The sequence below is a fragment of the Oreochromis aureus genome, linkage group 3, assembly GCF_013358895.1.
Source record: "Oreochromis aureus strain Israel breed Guangdong linkage group 3, ZZ_aureus, whole genome shotgun sequence".
In the NCBI taxonomy this organism is placed as follows: Eukaryota; Metazoa; Chordata; class Actinopteri; order Cichliformes; family Cichlidae; genus Oreochromis; species Oreochromis aureus.
Window position 1 is genome coordinate 61644336 of NC_052944.1, and position 23458 is coordinate 61667793.

Genomic DNA, 23458 nt, shown 5'->3' on the forward strand with positions numbered 1-23458 from the left:
CTGCAGCTCACCTGTGGACTCCACCATGATTGTTTGAGTGAGTGAAAATTAATTTACTTCTTTCTTTAACCAGGTTTGTTGCACAGTTCTCTTATTCAGCCTTTAAACAGACAGATCTGAGTCTGCAGTTTAAAACACAGTGAATACAATGTGATGATGGGAAATGTGGAGCACTGCTTTCATGATTTAAATCCGGGGTCAGTAGGAAACAGAAACTGGTGCTTTATACTAAATATGATGATAATAAGAACTGAACATTCAAGGTCAGAGCTCCTGCTGTAACCTTCACTCTCTAGGTTTTTCCTTTTCTTCACTCATCTCAGTTTTCAGGTACAAACACGTCGTAAACAACATCAGTGATACTGGTGTTGGTATCTGATTGGTATCAGCTTGATGGGATTGATGCTTTAGTTTGTTTCTAAAGGAGACGTGTCTGCACATGTTCCCTGGTCTGATGTTTACCTGTCCTGTGATCATGTGACAAAAGGCCTGAGCAAATACATTTAAGCTGCAGCGAGTGAGAAAGAGGAACACAAGGAGGTGCATGGAGGTACCTCCACACCATGGAGCTGAGTGGAAAGCAGAGCAAACAGCGATGTGTTTGCTTCAAATTCTCTGCTGTGGCAAAACCACCGACCTCAGACGTGAAGTCTGAAAGCAAAGCTCCACTTTAAATTGAAAAGCACGTTTAAAAACAAGCTAACCCTCTTTAGCACGGTGCTGCCCTCAAGCAATAAAGGTTTGGTGATTATGCTGTGCCTTAAACTTTTTTTTCTTTATGTTGTGACACCAACACCTCAGTGTTGAGTAAAATGATGCGTAGCAGAGAGTTTGACCTTTGACCCGAGGGTGGAGCACTCCTTCCAGGTGCCAGATCTGCACGTGGCCCAGTGCTAGCTACAGCTAAGCTAAGACTGAGATCATTTTTATAAATGTTTACATTAAAATAAGCAGTTTTTTTAATATGTGCATCCACATGTTGTTTACAGACAGATTCTGGTTTATTTGTTTAGACAGCAGGTTTTGGTTTGTTGGCTCAGAGCAACATTGTGCAGTTACGCCACTTTTCTTACAATAATGGTAAAGCAGTGGTTCCAAATTCTGGTCCTTTGTTCAAATATAAACCAGGAGCCCCAAACTCTCAGAACGTAGGCTAATATAACACTAACATTAATGCCACGGAGGGCTAGATTCACCCAAAGTGCTTTAGAGACGGGCACATTTACACTCCAGGTATCTAAAAACAAACAGTTTCAAAATCCATGAAAAGCTCAAAGGTGTGATTTTTTTTCCATTATTTCTAATAAAAAACAAATCTCACAGTGATTTAATGATCATTCAAATGTGTTCACCAACTGATGTTTGATCTCATGAATCCTGGCACACTGCTCTCCACCTTTAAAACTTGATATCTTGGTGCCTATATTTACTCAGTACTGGAAGATAATCCAGTTCTGCATTATCACACACTGCTAGAAGGAAAGGAGGGAGCTTTGATAACTAATCTCACCACAGGCAGGTGTAGCTCATGAAATAAAGCACAGCAGAGAAACCAGAACAGACACAAGCAGACAGACAAGCTTGTGTCAGTTTTGTTAAGGTGGACTTGGACACAATACAAACAGGCTGTGTGGGCGTTCTCTGTCTTGTCTGGAGGGGTGAGAGGAGGAAGCCTCGGCTGAATGTAAAGATTCATGTTTGCAAATGTGTTTCTGTGCAGTTTCCATGGTGACGGTATTGACATTTATATCCCTGAGTACTGTCTGTCAGCAAGCTGTCAGTTTGTTTCTGACATGAAGGTGTGGAGTAAGGCCGGGCCGGTTCCTCTCATGCAGCAGTTTCTCTGCAAATGTCTCCAGTTTAACAGAAGACATCACGATCACTCTTTACATTAAAAGTTCTTGAACTCATAGTTTCATAAGTACTGATCACATGTTAGCAGTTAATCTTCTCTCTACTGCTGTGAAACACAAAGAGAGAATCTAACTTTTTATCACCCAAGATTCAAACAGGCCCTCTGAACTTATTTCATTAAGTTTGGGAATTAAATTACAAAGTTCTCAGCTTTCAGGAAGCATTTGAATTTTCTCACTGGTCTAAAATGTCTGATGAGTTACAGTAATGTGAAGCACACATGCTAAAATCTTGGCGGAGCTGATTTATCTGCCTTGTTAAACTGTCTGAGCACAGAAAAGCAAAGGACAGATGCACCAACAGGTCAGAACGTCACTTTATTTCCAACAAACAGCCTCCTGGTCAGAGAGCGTGTCCTATTCTCAGTCTCCTCATGACGACTGGAGCCCCACTCTCACCTCTCCTACTTTCCTTTGTTTAGTCGTCTTCCTCCTGGATTTCCTTCCACCTCATCAGCAGTAATGACTGATGCTAACCTCATCAGTCTCATCACCACCCTCTTCCCCAACTCTAGTCTCAGAAAAAGTTCACTAGTTTTCACAAACCTGAGAAGTTACTTTCCTGCCAAGTCAACACATGAATTCAGAATTTAAAAAAACAGAGTTTTCAAAATCTCCTTAAAGTCATTTAAAGGAGAAATAAGTAAACGACTTAATGTTTATGCTTCCTTGTTTACTTTCCTGCTGAGTCATTTAACAGGGAGTGTCCTTTTTTCCAGCTATAAAAAGAGAAACTGTGTCTCTGCTGCTCCGAACTATTCACACTTGAATGAGAACATGAAGTGACGCTGCAGTGGATCTTCCCTCATCCTTAAAGTGCAGCTGTGGATAATCTGTTGAAGGTAACCACTAACACTACTAATGCTATCATCACTGCACTTTAGAGCTAATGTGAAAGAAGCAGCTCAGGCTGTTAGCAGCAGCACGGAGCCCTGATCTGTTTATGCAGCGTTAGAACAACGACTGCAGGCTGATGTGTGCAATCAAAGTGTCATCAGTCACTTCAATCCAGACTGGAGAGCATGAATGATTGTAATTCTTCTGCTTTCATTACATGAGTGCACACACTCATTCTGAATGTAAAGTACATGTGTACTTTTACTTTTTACACACCTGTGTAATTTTATGTAATTAATATAAGAAGTAAAGCTGACAGGGCGCACACGTCAGCCACAAGCTCAGGTGAGCAAATTCAGTATGAATCCATTAAAAGTATGTCAGGCTCTTAATACACAGCAGTGAGGATATGGCCTGTTGGTGCACAGTTAACCGGAACAGATCCAAACATGGATAACATTTTAAAAGCCAACAGTAAACAGCATAAACAGCAACGTAGTTAAAGAGGTTTGTGCAACAAAGGCAGGGCTGTGAAATTACTGCTTAATGTGTAGCTGATAATAAGCCAAAGTGTCTCCATCAGCTGGATGCAGGTTATGATACTGCAGATGTGACTTCACTGACCTGATTCACACATTTTTGGTAAAAATAAATAAAATAAAATAAAAAAAATTCTTCAGGGATCGTGTTAAAGTGTTCAGACACTTTTATCTGTTTATCTATTTTTGCATTTGGTAGCGATGCTGTGATGGCTGCTTTCATGCTGCAGCTGCTCTTTACTTCCCACAGCCGTGAACTCAAGCTAAATAGAATAAACAGGAATAAGAATACAAGGGAAGTGCACATTTCAAGTATTGTGAGTCTAAGTGAGTCTAATTGTAGGTAGCAAATAACTAAGCTGAAAGGGGCGTTTCACGGATCAAATGACTCTTCAACAAACATCCTTTGCCATTAGTAACAGCCACTCCAGAGATGTTTGCTGCAGGAAACTGCTGATCTGCTGATTTAGCAAACAAAAGAAAAGAATCCTTTGAATTCCAGTAATGATTTTATCACTGAGTGCACTCTGAGTGCTGCTGGTTTGTTTGTGCAGAAACAAGAAATATATATGAAATACATATAAAGGAAGAAAAAAGTTACAGAAAATCATAAGAGATTATACAAACTATCAGTGGAAAAACCAAATGAATGCACTAATATTCTCGTCACAGCACAGTCAGAGGTTTCAGTAACGACGGCTTAATAAGATCCACATATAAAATGTTTAAGTCGCCTGTGAGGAAAACAAACATAATCTGAGCAAATAATTTCATTTCACACGTGCAGGTATTCATCACCACTCGTCCAGTTAAACTCTTTGTGCGTAAATTCCACTAAGAAGCCATCGTCCACGCCGCCTTCATAGTAGAGAAAACCCGGGTTAACCGTGACATCACTACTGTGGAGAAGATGAACTTTATCACTGCTAAGATACTTTAGGAACTTCTCCTTGAGTTAAACACCTGGTAAGATTATAATCTTTAAAACACAGGATCATCCTTCCTGCTATTGCCAATGACACTTTATTTTTATAGCTCCAAATCACAATAACAGTCGCCTCAAGGCACTTATGAGGATCATTGTTGGTGTTTCTCATAGTGATTAACATTTTGACTTGGCAAGCAGGTTGCTGGTTTGATTCCAACTGGAAACATAAATGCTTTTGTGGCAGTAAGGCTTTTAAACTGTGCCAAATGAAACACGGCGGTGTGTGAATGATGTGGTGAACCTTTGTGACAAAGGTCTTTTTTGTGTATCTGTGGGGATGTTCCTGCTGATTACATTCTTAGTAAACTTGTCATGGTCCAGCATTTGTGTTTCCTTTTGGTATCACCTTGTGTTTTGTGTTAATTCTGATTTTGGTATTAGTTCTTAGGGTTTGGTTCTTGTGTTTAGTGCTTGAGTGTTTCTATCAGCCCTACCTGCGTCTGTCCTCTGTGCTCTGTTCGTATCCCCGAGTTTGTGTTGTAAGATAGGATAAGATGACCTTTATTAGTCCCACACGTGGGAAATTTGTTTTGTCACAGCAGGAAGTGGACAGTGCAAAAGTTCTGAAGCAAAAATTAGAATACAATAAGAATAAATACAGGACACAACTGTACAGAAAACAGTCTGTGAGTTTCCTGTTTTACTTTGTAGGTTTGTGTCTCGTTATGCCCATTAGTTCCAGCTGTGTCCCCTCCTGTGTGCCATTTCCTAATTACATGGTGTGTGTATTCATACTGTGTGTCTGCCTGTGCTCCTCGTCACGTTGTCTGTGTTCATTCACTATGTTCCTCTGTGTCTCTCTGTCCAGCCGTCCTCATCTGCCATCTCTGAGTTTCTCCCGCTGACCTTATGTTCCAGGTTTGTTTGTTAGTTTCACCCAGTTTAGGGTTATGTTCAGTTCTGCCCTCACCTCTGTTATTTTCACTGTAAATAAACCTCCACTCACATCTCCATCACCGTCTGCATCTTGGGTCCTCATTTATTCTACCACACGACTGCTGCCCCAGCCGTGACAAAACTAAATCACTGAGAATACACCACGACTCAACGAGTCTAAATTATGGAGTAGTCATTCAGATATCACGTTAAATTTAATGTTCAATGTCAGACTGTGTGAAGTGAAATCCCAGATTACATTTTTCTACCTCAAAAGTCACTTCACTGTGCAGACATGTACATTATGAACACATTAGGTTATAATTTGAAGTGAATCGAAAAAAGCCTTTTTAAATAACTAATCTTCTTACAAAAGATGTTCATCTAATGTTAAAATATCTCATTTGATCTAATGTTACATTAGCCATTTTAACATCTAAAAAAGAAACATGAGACTGCAGAGTGTGGCAGATTGTTCCCTGCATTATGAATGTTGCACATGGTTCTACAGTTCATGACAAACATCTCTATAAGTGACCACAGCTAAATGTATTCACAGGCAAATTTAACAGGGCTAACAATGTCGGGCTACAGCGTCATCTAGTGGCAGATGGCTGAAGACACAGTGGGAACAATAATGAAAATGTCACAAGTTCACTTTTAAAAAAGCAAATTTATTTACTTTACACGTAACTCATCCATAAATCCTGTTGACTACAAAATATTTAAATACATTTACTATTATAAGCAAATATATTAGACAATAAATTCAATGATGCTTTAAAAGAGAAAAATAAAATGAGGAGAGATTCTCAGCTCTAACTGAAAATCGAACTCCTGTATTTTCTATTGTTTTGCAGAACCCACATATTTCATGTCATCTGGTGGAGCTTTATCAAAGATGTGTCAGCTTCAGTGTGAAATATGATGCTGTTGACTAAATCACAAGAAACCCAAGACCCAGCCTGTTTGTTTGAGGGATAATTAGATGCCAACTGAATCAGAGTAAACTCAGCTTCTCTGGGATCTTTACAAAATAAGCTCATTATGAGACTCTGATGTTGAAACCCACAGAAAAGAGAAGATGGATGCTGTGAAAATATCCTGCTGGACTCTGGAGTGTGTCTGCCTCCTGCTGTCTGTAACTGCAGGTGAGATTTAAGTGTCTTTGTAAAGTAAGCAGCACCTGCATCACCTGTGTGATAGAAGGAATGTTGGCCAATCACAAGCCAGATATAGTCTGATGTCAGAAAAGGAGTTTAAGGGGAAAAAGTGAAAATTTGATTTAATGTGTGACATTTATTTATTAATCTGGTTTGAGGTTAGCCAATCAGAGGACAGTGACCTCTTATCCTCTCTCTGGTTGGCTGCTGTAGAGGTGAACAGTTCAAAGTTTGACCTTTAACCTCTCTGTTTTGTGTTGTTTCCTCTTTCAGATCAGAAAATCATCACAGCCGAGTCTGGACAGAACATCACGCTGCCGTGTCGAGCTCCAAATGAGAACAAAACCATCACAGTAGTAGAGTGGAGCAGAACTGATCTGGAGTCAGAACATGTGCTTTTGTACCGAGATGAACAGTTTGAACCAGAAGAGCAGCATCCATCTTTTAAGAACCGGGTGGATCTGCAGGACAGACAGATGAAGGATGGAGACGTGTCTCTGATTCTGAAGAATGTGACGACTGCTGATAGTGGAACATACGAGTGTCGAGTCTTCATGGGAAAAAAACGACGCAGGAAAAGAGCTAAGCTGAATACTGACCCCATCAGTGTCATCAGCCTGAGTGTTGTTGTTCCTCCAGGTGAGTAGAGTTGAGTGTGTGTGTGATCAGAGGTGAAGCTGCTTCCTGGTTGTTGATGTTTGTTTCTAAAGATGTTGTTGATGAGACTTTGTAGAAAGCAGCTGGTCTGAGTGATGTGATCAGAGTGCAGTAGATAATGTCTGACAGCAGTTTGAAGAGGAAATGGATTCTGTTCTGTTCTTCACTCATCACCTACCTGACAGCTGACACCTCACACCTGTTTCTCACCTGCAGGTCAGACAAGAAGATCTGTTGGAGTGATGCTCAGTGTGTCACTTCTTGTTGCTGCTGTCATTGGTTTTCTGATCTACAAACAAGGATCACCAACCTTGTCCTTGAACTGTCTCAGAGGTGTTCCAGCTAATTCGTGAGCCTCCTGCTGCTGTTTCAGCTTCTCAGAGGTGACACAGATCATCCAGTGGAGAGACAGACGAGGACATCCTGAATTTGTTGTTCAGCATCTTTGTGAAAGTCTTGAACATTTTCCTTTGGACATGTTGGACTTTAACTAAAGATGCTTTCAGTCCAAAAGTCTTTTTCTTCCTGTTGTTTGGTGCAAAGCGTCGACGATCGTCTAGAAAACATTTTCATCTTTAATCCTGGTTTCAGGTGAAAGTTTGTCTTTAGCTCCTCACTGTCCTGATGAGCTGCATGAACACCAGCTGGAAGTCAGTTTGTTAATGAGAAGTTTGGACTCTTTTTCTTTTATATAAACATATAAAACATGTAAATTACAGACGTGTCCTGTTTCCACTGTGAGTGTAGCTGTTAGCTCGTGACCTCCTGCTGAGCTGAAGCCTCAGACTGTTTCTGTAGTTTAAATAGACGAGACATCATTCATACATCTGTGCGTGTTCATTGTATGCAGCTTTTATTTATGTCAGTTTGAGCACTGCATGAACTGTGAAACTCTTTATTTATATTACAGATTTTATTCTTTTATGTTATTATTAATGATAAAATGAGTGAGTTTTTCTGTACAGATGAATTTTCTTTGATCAAAAACTTTGTGAGCTGAGTCTGATGTTGTTTCCTGAGCATGTCTCCTCCACTCTGCTCTTTCTACTGAGAATGTGTTTAATCAGTTTTTTGTTTCCAATGTTTTTGACTGTAAATAAAGTGTCTTCAGATGTCTGCTGTTGTGTCCTGAATAATCTGATCTGGAATCAATAAACAGTGAACAAACACACTGAGCAAACGTGTAATCTGAACTAAAGTCCAACTTTGAAACTCAACCAAGAATCTCTTTAATTGGCTGGACACAGAGGACATCAAAATACGTATCTGTGTGAGCAGATTTTCTCTCACATGAAGAGTGTCCTCAGCACCTTCTGTAGCTGTCTGACTGCTGTGTCTCTGAGTGGGAGACCAGAGATCACATTGACATGTGTATCCCTGTATTAACAAACATGTCATTCTGTAGTACAACAATGGCTTGTTGTTAGAAAACACTTGAAAGCATTGTGTGGTGGTAAAAGTAGGTTAAAGAACAAACATGAAAACCTGTCGCTGCACTTTCAAGAGCCCTGTGCTCCAGGATGGTGGCACAGTTTCTTGTCAGTAAATGTTACCATACCATACAATAGTTTATGTAAATAGCAATTTAAAAACAACACATGAATGACCAAAGTGCTTTACAGCAGAGTGATCAAAAACACAATAAATACATAATGATAAAATAACAGTCTCACATGCCCACTGAGTCAAAAGCCAGCAAATAAAAATGAATTTCTAATCTGGATTTAAAAACCACCACTGAAGTGCCTAATGTGGAGAGGAAGATCACTCCAAAGCTTCAGGCCCACAACAGAGAACGCTTGATCACCTCTGAGCTTCAGCTGTGATTTAGGGACTGAGAGCAACAGCTGCTCAGCTGACCGGAGTGAATGAGGGGGGGCATAGGGTTTCAGCAGATCAGACAGATATACAGGCGCCAGACCATTTCAGGATTTAAAAATCAGTAAAAAGGTTTTAAAATAGATTCACATTTTAATTGGAAGCTAGTGTAAGCAGGCCAAAACTGGAGTAAAATGCAAAATTTTATTTTACCAGTTTAAAACTGTGGTGCAGCATTTTGCACCCCTGTTGCAGGTGTGACAGGGTGCTTTGGCCAATCCCTATTATAAGGGAGTTGCAGTAATCCAAGCGAGAGGTTATAAAGGATAGGTTTGTAGCTTAACCCGATTCGCTGGAACGTTGAAGACAATGTAATTACACAGCAAAGCAAGACACGAGTAGGCAAAGTTCTTTATGTTTCACGTGCACGGGAGAGAACTGGACAGGCGCCGTTCCTTCGCTTGACCCCAGTTGCTCTCGTCCGCTCCCCATAACACTGCTCTTTTATTGTGGTTACATGAATATGCATAGGTTCATTAACATATAACATCTTACATAGGTATGCATGTGAACAACGAATACCCTGTGTGTGTGTGGGGGGGTGAAAGCATATGACTTCCTAAACCTGCTGGCCTGGAAGTCCAGCAGTTCATCTAAACAAAAGGCACTTAGCCTAAAACAGATATAGATACGTTTATCCTACCATAAAACAATAAAACAAGGTACGACCTCTCCCATGCTCCCAGAGTGCTCTGGAATTCACACAAAGTTTGCAGACTATTAAGGATCAAACTTCTACCAATCTACACCTAATTATAAAACTGTAAACATATATAAGTAGATATTTCTAAGCATAAATGACAATCACAATACAAATCCAACAATAAAAGCATGGATAAGAGTTTCCAAATCACACCTGGAAAGAAAAGGCTTAACCTTCGACAGACGTCTGAGGTGATAGAATTTATGTGGCCATCAAAGCTAAGTGCAGTGTCAGTTTTTACCCCAAGATTAGTAATCGAGCTCTTCAGGTAAGGCTCTGAGTCTACTTTAGTGCAATCGACACAGCTGATCAGCAGAGGGAAGTGTTTGCTCTTATAGTGCAGTGTGACTGTGAGCAGACCTACCTGCACACACTCAGTGATTATGCACTAATACACTATTATTGATGACATCTTTATCTCTGTGCAAAATGCTCCATTATGTCCCTGAAAGCATTTTTCTGAGTGCAAGTTCTCATGGGTGAGTGTTTCCACTAATCACCGAATGTGGGAAAGACACAATGTAGACATCTGTTCACAACCATATTCATTGTTATTGTTTAAAAAATAATAATAAAGGCAAATGAATGATCTGATCTTCATTTCTCACTTTGTAAGAGACGGTCAGACCTGACCTCTGTTGTGTGTGGAAGAACCGTCAACATTAATGTTAACTTACTGTTGTGCTGTGACCAGCTTCAACCATTGAGATAACGTCATCGTTTCAACCATGTTTGGTGGCTGGACGCCCTCTTAATGTCGCACTTTAATGTAAGATAAATAAGGCAAATACTTAATTTGAAGCCTTCCATAGAATGATGGCTTTTTAATTATGGTTATTAAATATAAACATTTGTGATTAATTTTTGATGCATGCAAAGCAAATATTTTGTCCCATCTGGGCCACTGTATTGTTGTTTTTCTGACTTAGTCTGACTGGACCACAGTGTATGTGGAAACACGTTGGTCTTCATGTCACATGATGGTTGTATTACTTTAGACTTTAAGTTTAGGTTATTCAATTTATAATTCTCTTGAGTTGCAGTCTATAAGCTCCACCTCCTCCTTGATGCTCCCAGTAGACACTGCTGTAAAGCGCGCCTCCAGCTTAAGAAGTGTGAGCATTTCCTCTCAGCAGTGCGCTCTCTGTGTTTTGTGGCTCGCAAGGGAAGCCAGCCAAGGTCAAGGAAAAGATCCCTTCACCTGTCCTTAGCCAACTTCGACTGATTCCTTTGCTACAGCCCTTTTTATTGTCAGCAAGCAATTATTCATGAATATACAATTACAAATACATGTGACAGTCTTAAGCAGGCATATCTGAACAACATCAGCGTCTGTATTCTGTGTGTGTTTTCAGCCATTCCATACATAGACATACGACCTTTCAATGAACTTAACGTGTGTGTATGAGGTATGCAGAAAAGCAGAAGTAAGCGTCTTGCTAAGATATAAAAACTTACTTGGAATAGGTCATATCTCAAATGAACATTTAAAGGTGTGAAGTCTTGCACTTTATAGCTTTAGTCTGGTTTCTAAAGCTATAATGGAAATTATAACATCGAGGCTGCTTTCTCTCATCTTAATTGGACATAAATGACCATCTTAAATTATTAATTCTGACAGCTCTCATGAAAAACCAACTGGAGTACAAGGTAGGCTGGGCAGCTCAGCATCACTCATGGCCTTTATCATATTTCTCGCGTTGTCCCCGAGCACTACGTGGACGGAGGTCTTCGGTATATCCCAGGTTTGAAGCATGCTATCGAAAGCAGCTGCGATGGTTCAGCTGGTGTGCGAGCCCCTGAACGAATTTGCATTTGCATGATGACGAACAAACTCCTCATCAATCCACTGCACCGTTAAACTGAGGAGTGACATCGGGGACACACTGCTTGTCCAAATGTCTGTAGCGAAACTTAAGGCTGAAATCTCCTGCATGAGGTTATACACGTGTTTTTTTACCTTTTCAAAAAGTTTTGGCACAATTACTTCCGTGATGTATGGGCGGCTGGGGATGTCATATCGCGGCTCGAGTATGCTGAGAAGATGGCGAAATCCTACGTTTTCCACGTCCAACAGTGGCTGGTCATCCAGAGCGATAAAATGAGTCAGAGCCTCTGTTATTTTAACTGCCCGTGGATTTTCACTTGATATTTTTCAGCGCTTTTCCAAAACCTGAGTTAAAGTTGGCTGTTCTGGTCTTGCCAAAATGCAGGACTCAAAACCAGCTTTATTAAAGAGATCTTACTAAATACACAACAATGCGGGTAAGGAGAAAATACAACAGCTCCTGCCATTGTGCAAGCAGAGTTAAAATCAAGCTTTAAAAATCCTCCAAAGGTCAAACCCACAGCTGGTGCTAGCAGCAGCCCTAAAGTGCGCCGGCACACTCAGAAAATGCCCGGTATGCCAGATTACCAGCCCTGGACTTCACTCATTTCATCATAAAAGCACATGCTATATACTTACATGAAGAGTGCTAGTGGTTACTTAGGTATTGCAATGCAAAAAAAAGCCCTGCATTACTGGCTGTTTACAGAACGTCAGCTGTCAGATATTACATTTTATATTATGAAGTTTAAATTCACATAAGTTTTTATATCTGTAAACTGTCCTCAAAGCCTGAAAATGTAGTTCTCTGAAGTTTACTGAAGGGAAACTAATGAGCGTCACTGTGGCCACTAGATGGCACTTTAATATAAAAACATGCTGCTCTGAGACACTGGCACCTTGCCGGTTTGCTTATGAGATCACATGATACATAAAGTCACTCTTATTGTTTATTTAACAATTTCAAACCGTTTTGTATCCATCAGTTAATAAAAAGATATCTTCTTATTGACTTATACATACCGTTACAATAAGTTAGTGACACTTCACCTGCTTCCCACAAACATTGCAGATGGTATAAATGTGTTCACAGGCAAATATCACATTCATAAACACTCATTCATTTCTGTTAAAGCTCAGCTGGACCATATGAATTGAGATTTGTCTCCTTCTCTTTTAAAACCCTTTAAGTTTTGAAAGTTTCCAGTGATGCTCATGCTGCTTTTAATCTGCGGTTATGGTTTTATTTAGATCTGCTCCAATGACAGCTGCATGTTAATCAGCCACAACGACTCACATTTTCCGTCAGTGACATTTGTGAAACCCACAGAACCGCACAAGAAGAACAAGTGAGACCAAAGTTTCCTGCAGGGATCTGCAGAGATCACTGCTGTGGGGAGGACAGCACCGTCCTGCAAGTTACTGAGTGTCCTCCATACACTGCATTACATTACACTGACATATTAGTTATAATATGCGTTATATGAGTATGTTTAATGAAAAGATCAAACATAATATATGAAAATCTGTTTTATAATGAAGGTCCACTAGTCTGAGCGCTTCTGTGGAACCAGCAGCTGGATTCCAGTGGTTGGACTGGTGGATTACTTCATTAGTAGATGCCATTTTGGTCAGATGGAAACTCTGAAAACACAAAAATACACAGTTCAAACAATAAGAGACCAGTCAGAAATCAAATAATGTGAAGGTAATTTTTGGGGCAGATCTTTAGCGAGGAAACAAAGAACTCTTATTAAAAGTTTTACAGCCAAACTGTCACAAGTAAGGTTTTAGTGTGTAAAAGATTTTGGTTTGGGTTGCAGTAGATGCTGCTGCAAACGTACAGAACAGGACACTTTACAGAGTGTTTAGTGTTTGTGTTCAGTGCAAACTCACAGAAATGAAAGCAAAAATCTGAAAATAGTTTCTTCTGAGCAGCTTGAATACAAATCTTTAAATGAAGTAGCAAAAAAGCTGCAACTGACCAAAGAGTGAAGAATGAGTAGGCAGTGAACTCTCGCCTCCTTTTTGGCAGCCTGTAGTTTTATACTTTCACCTGCCTTCCCTTCAAACTGTTTCACAAAGTTCACACCACTTCCTGTGCTCACACTGAATGCTAACATTGGTCTCACAAACCATTAAATATGAGCATAAACCCTGAGACTCAGTTTCATTTCTTATATTGTTATGTGTTGTTAATAACAATGAGACCATTGACGATATATCTTCAACTTAATCATTCAGAAAAGCAACTTACCCACAGCTCACAGCAAGAGATTTAGTCACCTTTTTGGTCATTATTAGATAATACGAGTCATATATACTAAACATTATTTATCATTTCTGCGTGACGGGACTTCAGACAACAATTTATTTTCCCGACTATGAATTATGTTTGATTTTGTTGGATTTCATTTTAAGAACTCTTGATCAAACCATAAAGTACAGATTTTCCTTCAGTGCCCAAAACAAACAAACAAAAAAACCCACTTTATAGCAGGGGTGGGGGAACTCCAGGCCTCAAGGGTGTCCTGCAGGTTTTAGATGTGTCCTTGAGCTAACACAGCTGAAGGCTACGTTTTTTTGACCATATGCGACCCATATCCGATCATGGTATGACAGTGTGAACGGCACAAATCCGATATTTTCAAATCCGATCTTCAAACTGCTGTTTGAACGGTCATGTCGCATTAAATCAGTCTTTTACGTCACTGACACAAGACAGACGCCAATTATCAGTGCCGGAGAAGCGCCCGAGAAGACATCGCGAACGCTTCCTGGCCATCCAGTGTAGATGTTAGTGAAACTTTTGGGAAGACAACGTGAACATTTTATTTATACTGTATAATCTGCAGATTCTGACAGAAATCTGCAGCTATCCTTTGAAGCACTGCTCCTCTCTAAAACAGCAAGAAGGATAATTATTAGGGCGCTTTGAGCGTTCACACTGGAGCGCGTTTGCTGTTGCATTTTATTTGTAGTGTGAACAAGCAGACAAAATAATCGAATTTGCTCAAAAAATCAGAATTGAGCACTAAAACCTGCAGTGTGAACGTAGCCAAAATGACCTCCTCAACATGTCTTGAAGTTCTCCAGAGGCCTGGTAATGAACTAATAATTTGATTCAGGTGTGGTGACCCAGGGTGAGATCTAAAACCTGCAGGACACCGGCCCTTAAGGCCTGGAGTTGCCCCACCGCTGCTTTAGTGTTTCCCATTAATCCGAATTCTTTCAGCATCAATAAAGCGATCAGCGTGGTTTTCACCCACGTGTTACGATAAAGTTTAACATCCAATGCAAGGGCGTAGATTTGGTTTTAGCATTGGTGGGGACGGATGATTCAGCCACCGAACCCCACCCTGTTTCTTTTTTTTCCCTTTTTGTCTTTGCTTCTTGATAAAAAAAGGAGAAATATACTTGCCTACATATGCTATTCTACATGTTTTTAAACCATTTAAAATTACAATTCATAGTTTTATATGTGAATTATATAATGTTAAATTACTATTAAATAAATGACTGATTTTAGACTTTAGTTTACTTCAGCCATATTCCATATAAATCAGGTATCATACAAAAATAAAAATAGCTTCAAATACAGTCATGACAACAAAAGAATATGACTTTAAGGACTTAACAACATTACATCAGTTATAGTGCACCAACATCTCTGATACATTAGCACTAAGGGAACACTGACTGACCTGGTGGGTTTTGTCCATAAAATCACTCATCTAAGATTACCACAAAGTAAAAGATCTCTCAGCAAAATTATGCAACATTTTAGGCACGATTGCCACGATCAAATCAGTGAGCTGGGATTTTTATTCTAAACATGAACTACTGTTACAGCAACAGACATGGACTACTGGTGCCCCACACAACAACTCAATGTCCACTATGTGAAGGAGTCTATACTATACTGTCTATACTATACTGTCCTGGTGGACATGGCAACACTTTTTTCACGGTTACATACCGTTTTAGACTGATGTGGGCCAAAGCCTAGCACATACCTGCCAACCTTGAGACCTCAGAATTAGGGAGACATTCAAAGGGGTTTTTACAGTGTTTACTTATCGGAAAAAAATAAGTTAAATGTCACCGGCCTGTTCGGGGTGTCCAAATTCAGAGGCTGCGTCCACCTGAGGACCCGGCCTTGGCGGTCTAAGTGGGCCGGGTCCTCAGCCGGGTAGACCGGAAATGAGCGACTGTGAAATTGGGGGTCTAGCCTTCATAATTACGTCACCTCTGCCGTCTGCTCCTTGCTGTCTAAATAAAATAAAATATAACCGGACGCTTGCGTAGATTCTCGACCATCTCACACTTCTGTTTAATCAGTTTTCTGTTCGACATTTATTCAGCTGTTTGATAACCCCGGAGGTACCCTCCCGAGGGATTAATAAAGTTTTATTTAATCTAATCTAATCTAATAACTTTAATCTCAGCCAAACCGATTTACTCACGAACAAATAAAACACTGAAAAAGGCCAAACAATAACATGTTTAAGTTATTTGAAGTTTACACAGCTACAATCTCGCCTGAAAATATGTTAAAAGTTTATTTCGCGACCCAGAAAGAGTAATAAGAGTAATATTAATACTAAGTAGCTGCAGTAGTAGCAGCTATTGTTGGAAACTGGAATTGGCTGGGCCAATCTAGGATATGGTTTTTCAATTTTGTTGTCCGGGTGGAAAATCGGGAGAAATTGGGGAGAATGGTGGCTCCGGGAGATTTTTGGGAGGGGCACAGATATTCGGGATTCTCCCGGAAAAATGGGGAGGGTTGGCATGTATGGCCTGGTATTGCCTGTAACGTGTTTATGACGGACACATTTTATGAGTGAACTTGACTTTAGGTGACTTACAGGTTTCTTTGAAAAATACTTTCTTATATCCAGGTTCTTCCTTTTTGCTGCGGTCCTCCTCTCCTCCTCGCAGCGCAGGCTTGCCGCTGCTAAAACTAAACAGAGCTCGCTGAAAGGCACAGCCAATCACATTGGCCATATTTGTCACATGAGGTAGGACTCCAGTAGAGAACGTAATTTAACTCTTTCTGCACCGCTGGGTGAATGAGACGTTGACAGATCGTTTTTTTCTTTCTATCGGGTTTGTTTTTCTTTACTCGAAGAGATCAAATTATTGGTGGGGACAATTCAATAATCGCTGGATATTGGTGGGGACATGTCCCTTCCGTCCATGCCAAATCGACGCCCTTGAGCATCACTAACTTCTGTCATGTTCTTTGTATGTGTTTTATTGTGCAGAGTGTGATCCAGCTACAATCTACACATCAGTGAGAAGAGACAGCATGAGTTATGGACAAACAGACATCAGACCAAACAGGCGCAGAGGTACAGCTGCTCTTTATTCAAAGGAAATCAAGTCTACTTCTTTGGATGTGTAGCATAGCTTACATAAGAAATGAGGCAGCTCCATGAGGAATGTTAAAAAATATATATATAAAGCAAGAAACTCATTGAATGCTCTTTATTAGTTGTGCAGATGACATTAGGCCTTTCCATTAAATCCTCTTTAAAGTAAATGGACCTTATGTGTTGTCTGTCTTTCAACAACAGAAATAGTTTTGCAGTTTAAGACCCGTGAAACCACAGCAGCTTGTTGTTTCCACTGAACTAATGTGTGATGGTGAAAAGACATGTTACACCACAGTACTGATGAGGACCAAACAGCCTACTCAAAAGTAGGACGAAACATTATTAGTTATCACCAAACAGGCAAGACAATTTTTCTAACGTATGTTCAATCAGTAATGGACTCATGGACACAGTTTTTGTATAAAACATGAGAATAGAACTTTTAAATGACTCTTTCTCCATTAAATAGACACGGTGTCAATAAAGTTCATGGAAACCTGCATGAAAATCATTCAGTAAAATCTAAATTGATAATGCATATTTTCTGTATGACAGAGTGCTGATGATAGTGTGCATATAGTGTGACAAAGTGTGGGTCTACGTAGTGCTTTGTAGTAAAACGTGTGTTTTTCTTCTGGTGTCAATGATGAATCACCAGAAACAACAGGTGGGTGTTTGTCTGAAACAGATGAAGCAACCACAGGGCTTCTGAGACCTGTTGGCAGTTTCTAAGAAATCTTTTCATGATGCTACCTAGGAAATAATAACTTTTTTTTAACACACATCCTGAATACTGACTGTTTTTTTTATAAGCTTCACTGTGCGCCGATGACCTTTGTGTGTTTTATTGTGCAGATTGTGATCCAGCTACAATCTACACATCAGTGAGAAGAGACAGCATGAGTTATGGACAAACAGACATCAGACCAAACAGGCCCAGAGGTACAGCTGCTCTTTAATCAGTGAAAAGGAATCAAGTGTACTTCCCAAAGGGTTGAACTGTTCTCCTAAAAATTAATGTGAGCTAGAAAGCATCAGTAGTCATAAAATTACTCATGTTATTTAATTATGAAGATCTTTACATACAGGACAAGTACAATTTATGCAAAGAAAATGCTAAAAGTCTTTAAGTGAGCTCCATGCTTTAATCAGTAATCACTGGATGATAAATATTTGTGTAGAACAAGAAAATAATTTAATATGACGCCCCACAAGGCACATCTGACTCAAAAAATTGAATTTTTGCATTTTTAAGATCCTGCAAAGGTTTTTAAGTCCATGAACATCCAGGTCAGTACTGAGACCTTGGAATCTCCAACCTTCCTTTCATCTAAAAAATCCTTGAAAGAGTAGTTGTCAAACAGCTAACAGATCATCTGCAGAGGAATGGCTTATTTGAAGCGTTTCAGTCAGGTTTCAGAGCTCATCACAGCACAGAAACAGCTTTAGTGAAGGTTACAAATGATCTTCTTATGGCCTCTGACAGTGGACTCATCTCTGTACTTGTCCTGCTAGACCTCAGTGCTGCGTTTGATACTGTTGATCATAATATCCTATTAGAGCGATTGGAACATGCTGTAGGTATTACAGGTACTGTGCTGCAGTGGTTTGTATCATATCTATCTAATAGACTCCAATTTGTTCAAGTAAATGGAGAGTCCTCTTCACCCACTAAGGTCAATTATGGTGTTCCACAGGGTTCAGTGCTAGGACCAATTCTATTTACATTATACATGCTTCCCTAGGCAGCATCATTAGAAGACATAGCATAAATTTTCACTGCTATGCAGATGACACGCAGCTCTATCTATCCATGAAGCCAGGTAACACACACCAATTAGTTAAACTGCAGGAATGTCTTAAAGACATAAAGACCTGGATGGCCGCTAACTTTCTGCTTCTTAATTCAGATAAAACTGAGGTTATTGTACTTGGCCCTGAAAATCTTAGAAATATGGTATCTAACCAGATTCTTACTCTGGATGGCATTACCTTGGCCTCCAGTAATGCTGTGAGGAACCTTGAGTCATTTTTGACCAGGACATGTCCTTCAACGCACATATTAAACAAATATGTAAGACTGCTTTCTTCCATTTGCGCAACATCTCTAAAATTAGAAATATCCTGTCTCAGAGTGATGCTGAAAAACTAGTTCATGGCTTCATTACTTCCAGGCTGGACTACTGTAATTCATTATTATCAGGATGTCCAAAAACTCCCTGAAAAGTCTTCAGCTAATCCAAAATACTGCAGCAAGAGTACTGACAGGGACTAGGAAGAGAGAACATATTTCTCCTGTTTTGGCTTCCCTTCATTGGCTTCCTGTTAAATCCAGAATTGAATTCAAAATCCTGCTCCTCATATACAAGGTCTTAAATAATCAGGCCCCATCTTATCTTAATGACCTTGTAGTACCATATCACCCTATTAGAGCACTTCGCTCTCGCTCTGCAGGCCTACTTGTTGTTCCTAGAGTATTTAAAAGTAGAATGGGAGGAGAGCCTTCAGTTTTCAGGCCCCTCTTCTGTGGAACCAGCTTCCAGTTTGGATTCGGAGACAGACACTATCTCTACTTTCAAGATTAGGCTTAAAACTTTCCTTTTGCTAAAGCATATAGTTAGGGCTGGACCAGGTGACCCTGAATCCTCCCTTAGTTATGCTGCAATAGACGTAGGCTGCCGGGGATTCCCATGATGCATTGAGTTTTCCTTTCCAGTCACCTTTCTCACTCACTATGTGTTAATAGACCTCTCTGCATCGACTCATGTCTGTTATTAATCTCTGCCTCTCTTCCACAGCATGTCTTATCCTGTTTTCCTTCTTTCACCCCAACCGGTCGCAGCAGATGGCCGCCCTCCCTGAGCCTGGTTCTGCCAGAGGTTTCTTCCTGTTAAAAGGGAGTTTTTCCTTCCCACTGTCGCCAAAGTGCTTGCTCATAGGGGGTCATATGATATGATTGTTGGGGTTTTCTCTGTATTTATTATTGTGCTATCTACGGTACAATATAAAGCGCCTTGAGGCGACTTTTGTTGTGATTTGGCGCTATATAAATAAAATTGAATTGAAGTTCAAAACAAATCATATCCATGTGTTAGAATGGCCTAGTCAAAGTCCAGATCTAAATCCAATCGAGAATCTGTGGCAAGTTCTGAAAACTGCTGTTCACAAATGCTGTCCATTTAATCTGACTGAGCTGGAGCTGTTTTGCAAAGAATGGGCAAGGATTTCAGTCTCTAGATGTGCAAAGCTGGTAGAGACATACAACTGCCAGTCTTTTAGGGTAATTGCAGCAAAAGGTGGTTCTACAAAGTATTGACTCAGGGGGCTGAATAATTACGCACACCCCACTTTGCAGTTATTTATTTGTAAAAAAAAATATGTTTGGAATCATGTATGATTTTGTGTGTTTGGAAGTTTGTTTCTAAATATCTCAGTAGACTTGTGACTCTGCAGCTACAGAGTCACTAGCTTTAAATAGTACCACACATCTGAATTCATCGTGAATTTGATACTGTTACACCACTCCAGGACAACTTGGTGTAAACAGCAAAACCGAGTTTATTTGGGTACTCCAGAACCGTGGCTTTCACATACAGAACCCAAGAATACTCTTCTTTTTTTTCTTCTTTTTTTTTTTTACAGAACATTGTTTTCTTTTCTTTTTGCTGTGACTGCCCTCTACTGGTGGAAAACATGTAGCAGCCAAAAATCCAAACATATAGTTGAATAACACAAATGCCAACAGATTTAGGCAATGTTCTAGACATATTTTAGCTTTACACTTTACCAAGTGCTACATTCCTCCCCTGCTAAATAAATGTTGTCCCAACATTGACAAAACATGACAATAAGAAACAAAAATAAACAAATATACTTCTTTTTACCTTGTGACAATGTGGAGATGGCGTAAGTTGGGATAGGGTTTAGCAGTGCTTTAAGATCACTTTCACCATGCACTATTGGACCTCAGGTGACAGAATCACATGTTACTCTCTTACCAGATAAGAATAGGCCTGATAACAATGCTGATGTAACCGAGGACAAGGTACGAGTAAACGGGGCAAAGAAATAAATTGATCATTTATTTATTACATTAATTAAACATACAAATTCCCCTTATTTCCAGACAGGACTTACAACACATCCTGCTGCTATCCCAGCTGCACCTGAGACTTACCACACTAACTGTGCGAATAGAACTACACTGCAACCCGTCACACCCCGCTTAACGACACTGCAACCGTGACACGCACTGCAAACAATTCAGGTCTCAGCGCAGCTGGGAATCAGCGCTATGCATGGCCTGCAATCTGGGAGACAAAGGGAAGTGGCACAAACAATTTAACAAATAAAGCAAAAAAGGGAGGTTAGTCCGCCCTTACACAACTCACTCTCAATCAATAACCGCCTTTACGGCTGGACGGACTAACCAAAAGAAAATTACAAATCAATCAAAAAAAAAAAAAACGAAAAAAGGACAGCAGAGACAGCACAGCTGAAAAACAAACAACATTATCAATTAAAATATTACCCAATAAAATACCAGTTTTATGAAACCATTTAAAATCATGAAGCTAAAAAACAAACACTCAATATACCTACAATATTGATCAGTTTCCCTGCGCGCAGTCAATCTAGGGCTTGATCAATTCTTCTATTAAAATTGGTGGTCACACTAAAAAAGTCCAACACCACATTAAAAATAGGCACATACAACCAGCAAATGATCCAAACAAAACAGCAAAAGTCTCTTACCGACAGTATACCCACTCGCACCCGAGTGAATTAATTGCCTCTGGTTTCTTCCACAGAAGAGCGCTGACTTCACCCCACACACCCACTACCTTTTCACAGCTCTTTCAGCCAATCACCTGGCAGAGAGCAACAAACTGCCAGGTGACACTTGTTACACTGAGTTGTTTCCAATAGTGCACATAGAAATATTACCCTCTAAGACATTACTATCACTTTATCACGTGCTCCGGAGCTTGTCAACTTAGATAGTAACCATTTAATCACAATTAACCTCATTAAACAACACAATCCAATGTCTTACGCTACCATCCCAAAAGCATCAAATACTTGTGTCACCATACTGGTAAGACCTTGTAAGTACTCATACATTTTTGAAAAATAACACAATTTAAATTCAGAAAAACTCTTTCACAGTTCGATAATAACTAACTGGTACATAAGCTGGATAGTAAGGCATTTATAGAGCTGCCCAAGGTACTCCAAACTGTTCATAGAATGGAGATGCTGTTTCACTGGCATACAATGGGTGAACACTGTGACCAATTACTCTTTGAACTGGTTGGCCAAATGCATCATAAGTCAATATTTTCCGGGGACATCTCTCCCTTTGAGATCTTCTCGGCTGCGGTTCCGACAGTTCTGGGTTCGTTTCACTGGGCTGATCTGGAGAAGCAACAGTGTCTGATGATGCTGAGATGTCATGTTTAGTGTTATCCTGTCCATTCACCATATCTGCTTGAAACTCTTCAGCATGTCTTTAGTTGTTGACTCACCCACATGTCCACTTATCCTGAAGTCTTTTCTGAATCCACCTGATGAAACATTGCAGCAGCTGTTGCCAATGCAGTCTCTCCCCCTGCGCTGTGTTTCGCTGTCCAGCGACGTCCTCATGGACACCTGCCGCTCCGCTGATGTCCCTTGAGCCGCCTGATGCTCCAGCGATGTCATCGGCCCTGTCCGCCGCTCCGGAGGTGCCCGCGCCACTGCCAGTTGCCCCTCGTGCACAGCCTCCGCCGTCATCCCCGCTCTGTCTGAAGATGAAGACCGGGCCGCCGCTCCCGCGCCTTCAGCCGCTGACCGCGCCTCCACCAGCAAAACCAGCACATCATTTAGCTCCAGAAGCACCGACATGCCTTCATCCTCTCGTTGCAAAAATTCTTCTCGTTCACTGAACTGGCTAATAAGCTTAACGAGAGCTCTTCGAGATTTGCTTTGTATTTCTTCGCTGTCCTTTTCTGTAATATTACATAGTTCACATACTCTGAGCAGTTCTTCCACAGAAAGTCCACATAACTTCTGCTCCAACTCCAACAAAAAATCTTCACGGTTCACAGACATGCTTAAAAGAAAACTAAGATGAGTGAAGCTCTCTCAGCGTATCGACCGGAGAAAGCACAACAGTTTGCGTCGCATTAGCTAGACTGTTGCAATCCGTTAGCATTAGCCCCTTTGCTCTGTCACGCTCCTTTACCGTGTTAGCTCCCTGCCGTGTTCCTCTGTGTGAAGTAGTCCCAAAAACGATCTCGGTCGGACCTCCAAAATGTTACACCACTCCAGGACAACTTGGTGTAAACAGCAAAGCCGAGTTTATTTGGGTACTCCAGAACCGTGACTTTCACATACAGAACCCAAGAATACTCTTCTTTTTTTTTCTTTTCTTTACAGAACATTGTTTTCTTTTCTTCTTGCCGTGACTGCACTCTACTGGTGGAAAACATGTAGCAGCCAAAAATCCAAACATATAGTTGAATAACACAAATACCAACAGATTTATGCAATGTTCTAGACATATTTTAGCTTTACACTTTACCAAGTGCTACAATACCACATCTTCATTTGAAAAGCAGCTTTTCTATCAGCTGTCTGCACACTGAAACTGAAGATATTACAACTTTTACAAATGTTAGTTCACAGAAGTGCATTAAAATATTACAATTACTGTT

The 23458-nt window shown here is 40.3% G+C and overlaps 1 protein-coding gene and 1 long non-coding RNA gene across 2 annotated transcripts; one reads left to right on the plus strand and one right to left on the minus strand.

Annotated features, from left to right (window-relative positions):
- On the plus strand, positions 1–8077 carry LOC120438939 (programmed cell death 1 ligand 1-like). Its single transcript, XM_039609541.1, has 5 exons — positions 1–37; positions 2633–2755; positions 6014–6304; positions 6590–6955; positions 7190–8077. The coding sequence occupies exons 3-5, from the start codon at positions 6238–6240 to the stop codon at positions 7324–7326; spliced, it is 570 nt and encodes a 189-aa protein (XP_039465475.1). The 5' UTR covers positions 1–37; positions 2633–2755; positions 6014–6237; the 3' UTR covers positions 7327–8077.
- Positions 8078–20294: 12217 nt separating this feature from the next.
- Positions 20295–23118, minus strand: LOC120438998. The gene is made up of 3 exons (XR_005612313.1): positions 21516–23118; positions 21363–21435; positions 20295–21255 (listed from the first exon to the last, which is right to left on the minus strand). It is a non-coding gene; the product is annotated as an uncharacterized LOC120438998 (long non-coding RNA).
- Positions 23119–23458: the final 340 nt, after the last annotated feature.

Excerpts from the sequence above, each read along its gene's own strand:
- LOC120438939 (XM_039609541.1), top strand. The coding sequence starts at position 6,238 with ATGGATGCTGTGAAAATATCCTGCTGGACTCTGGAGTGTGTCTGCCTC. Across the intron at positions 6,305-6,589 it reads CCTGCTGTCTGTAACTGCAG|ATCAGAAAATCATCACAGCC; the intron begins GTGAGATTTAAG and ends TTCCTCTTTCAG. Across the intron at positions 6,956-7,189 it reads GAGTGTTGTTGTTCCTCCAG|GTCAGACAAGAAGATCTGTT; the intron begins GTGAGTAGAGTT and ends TCTCACCTGCAG.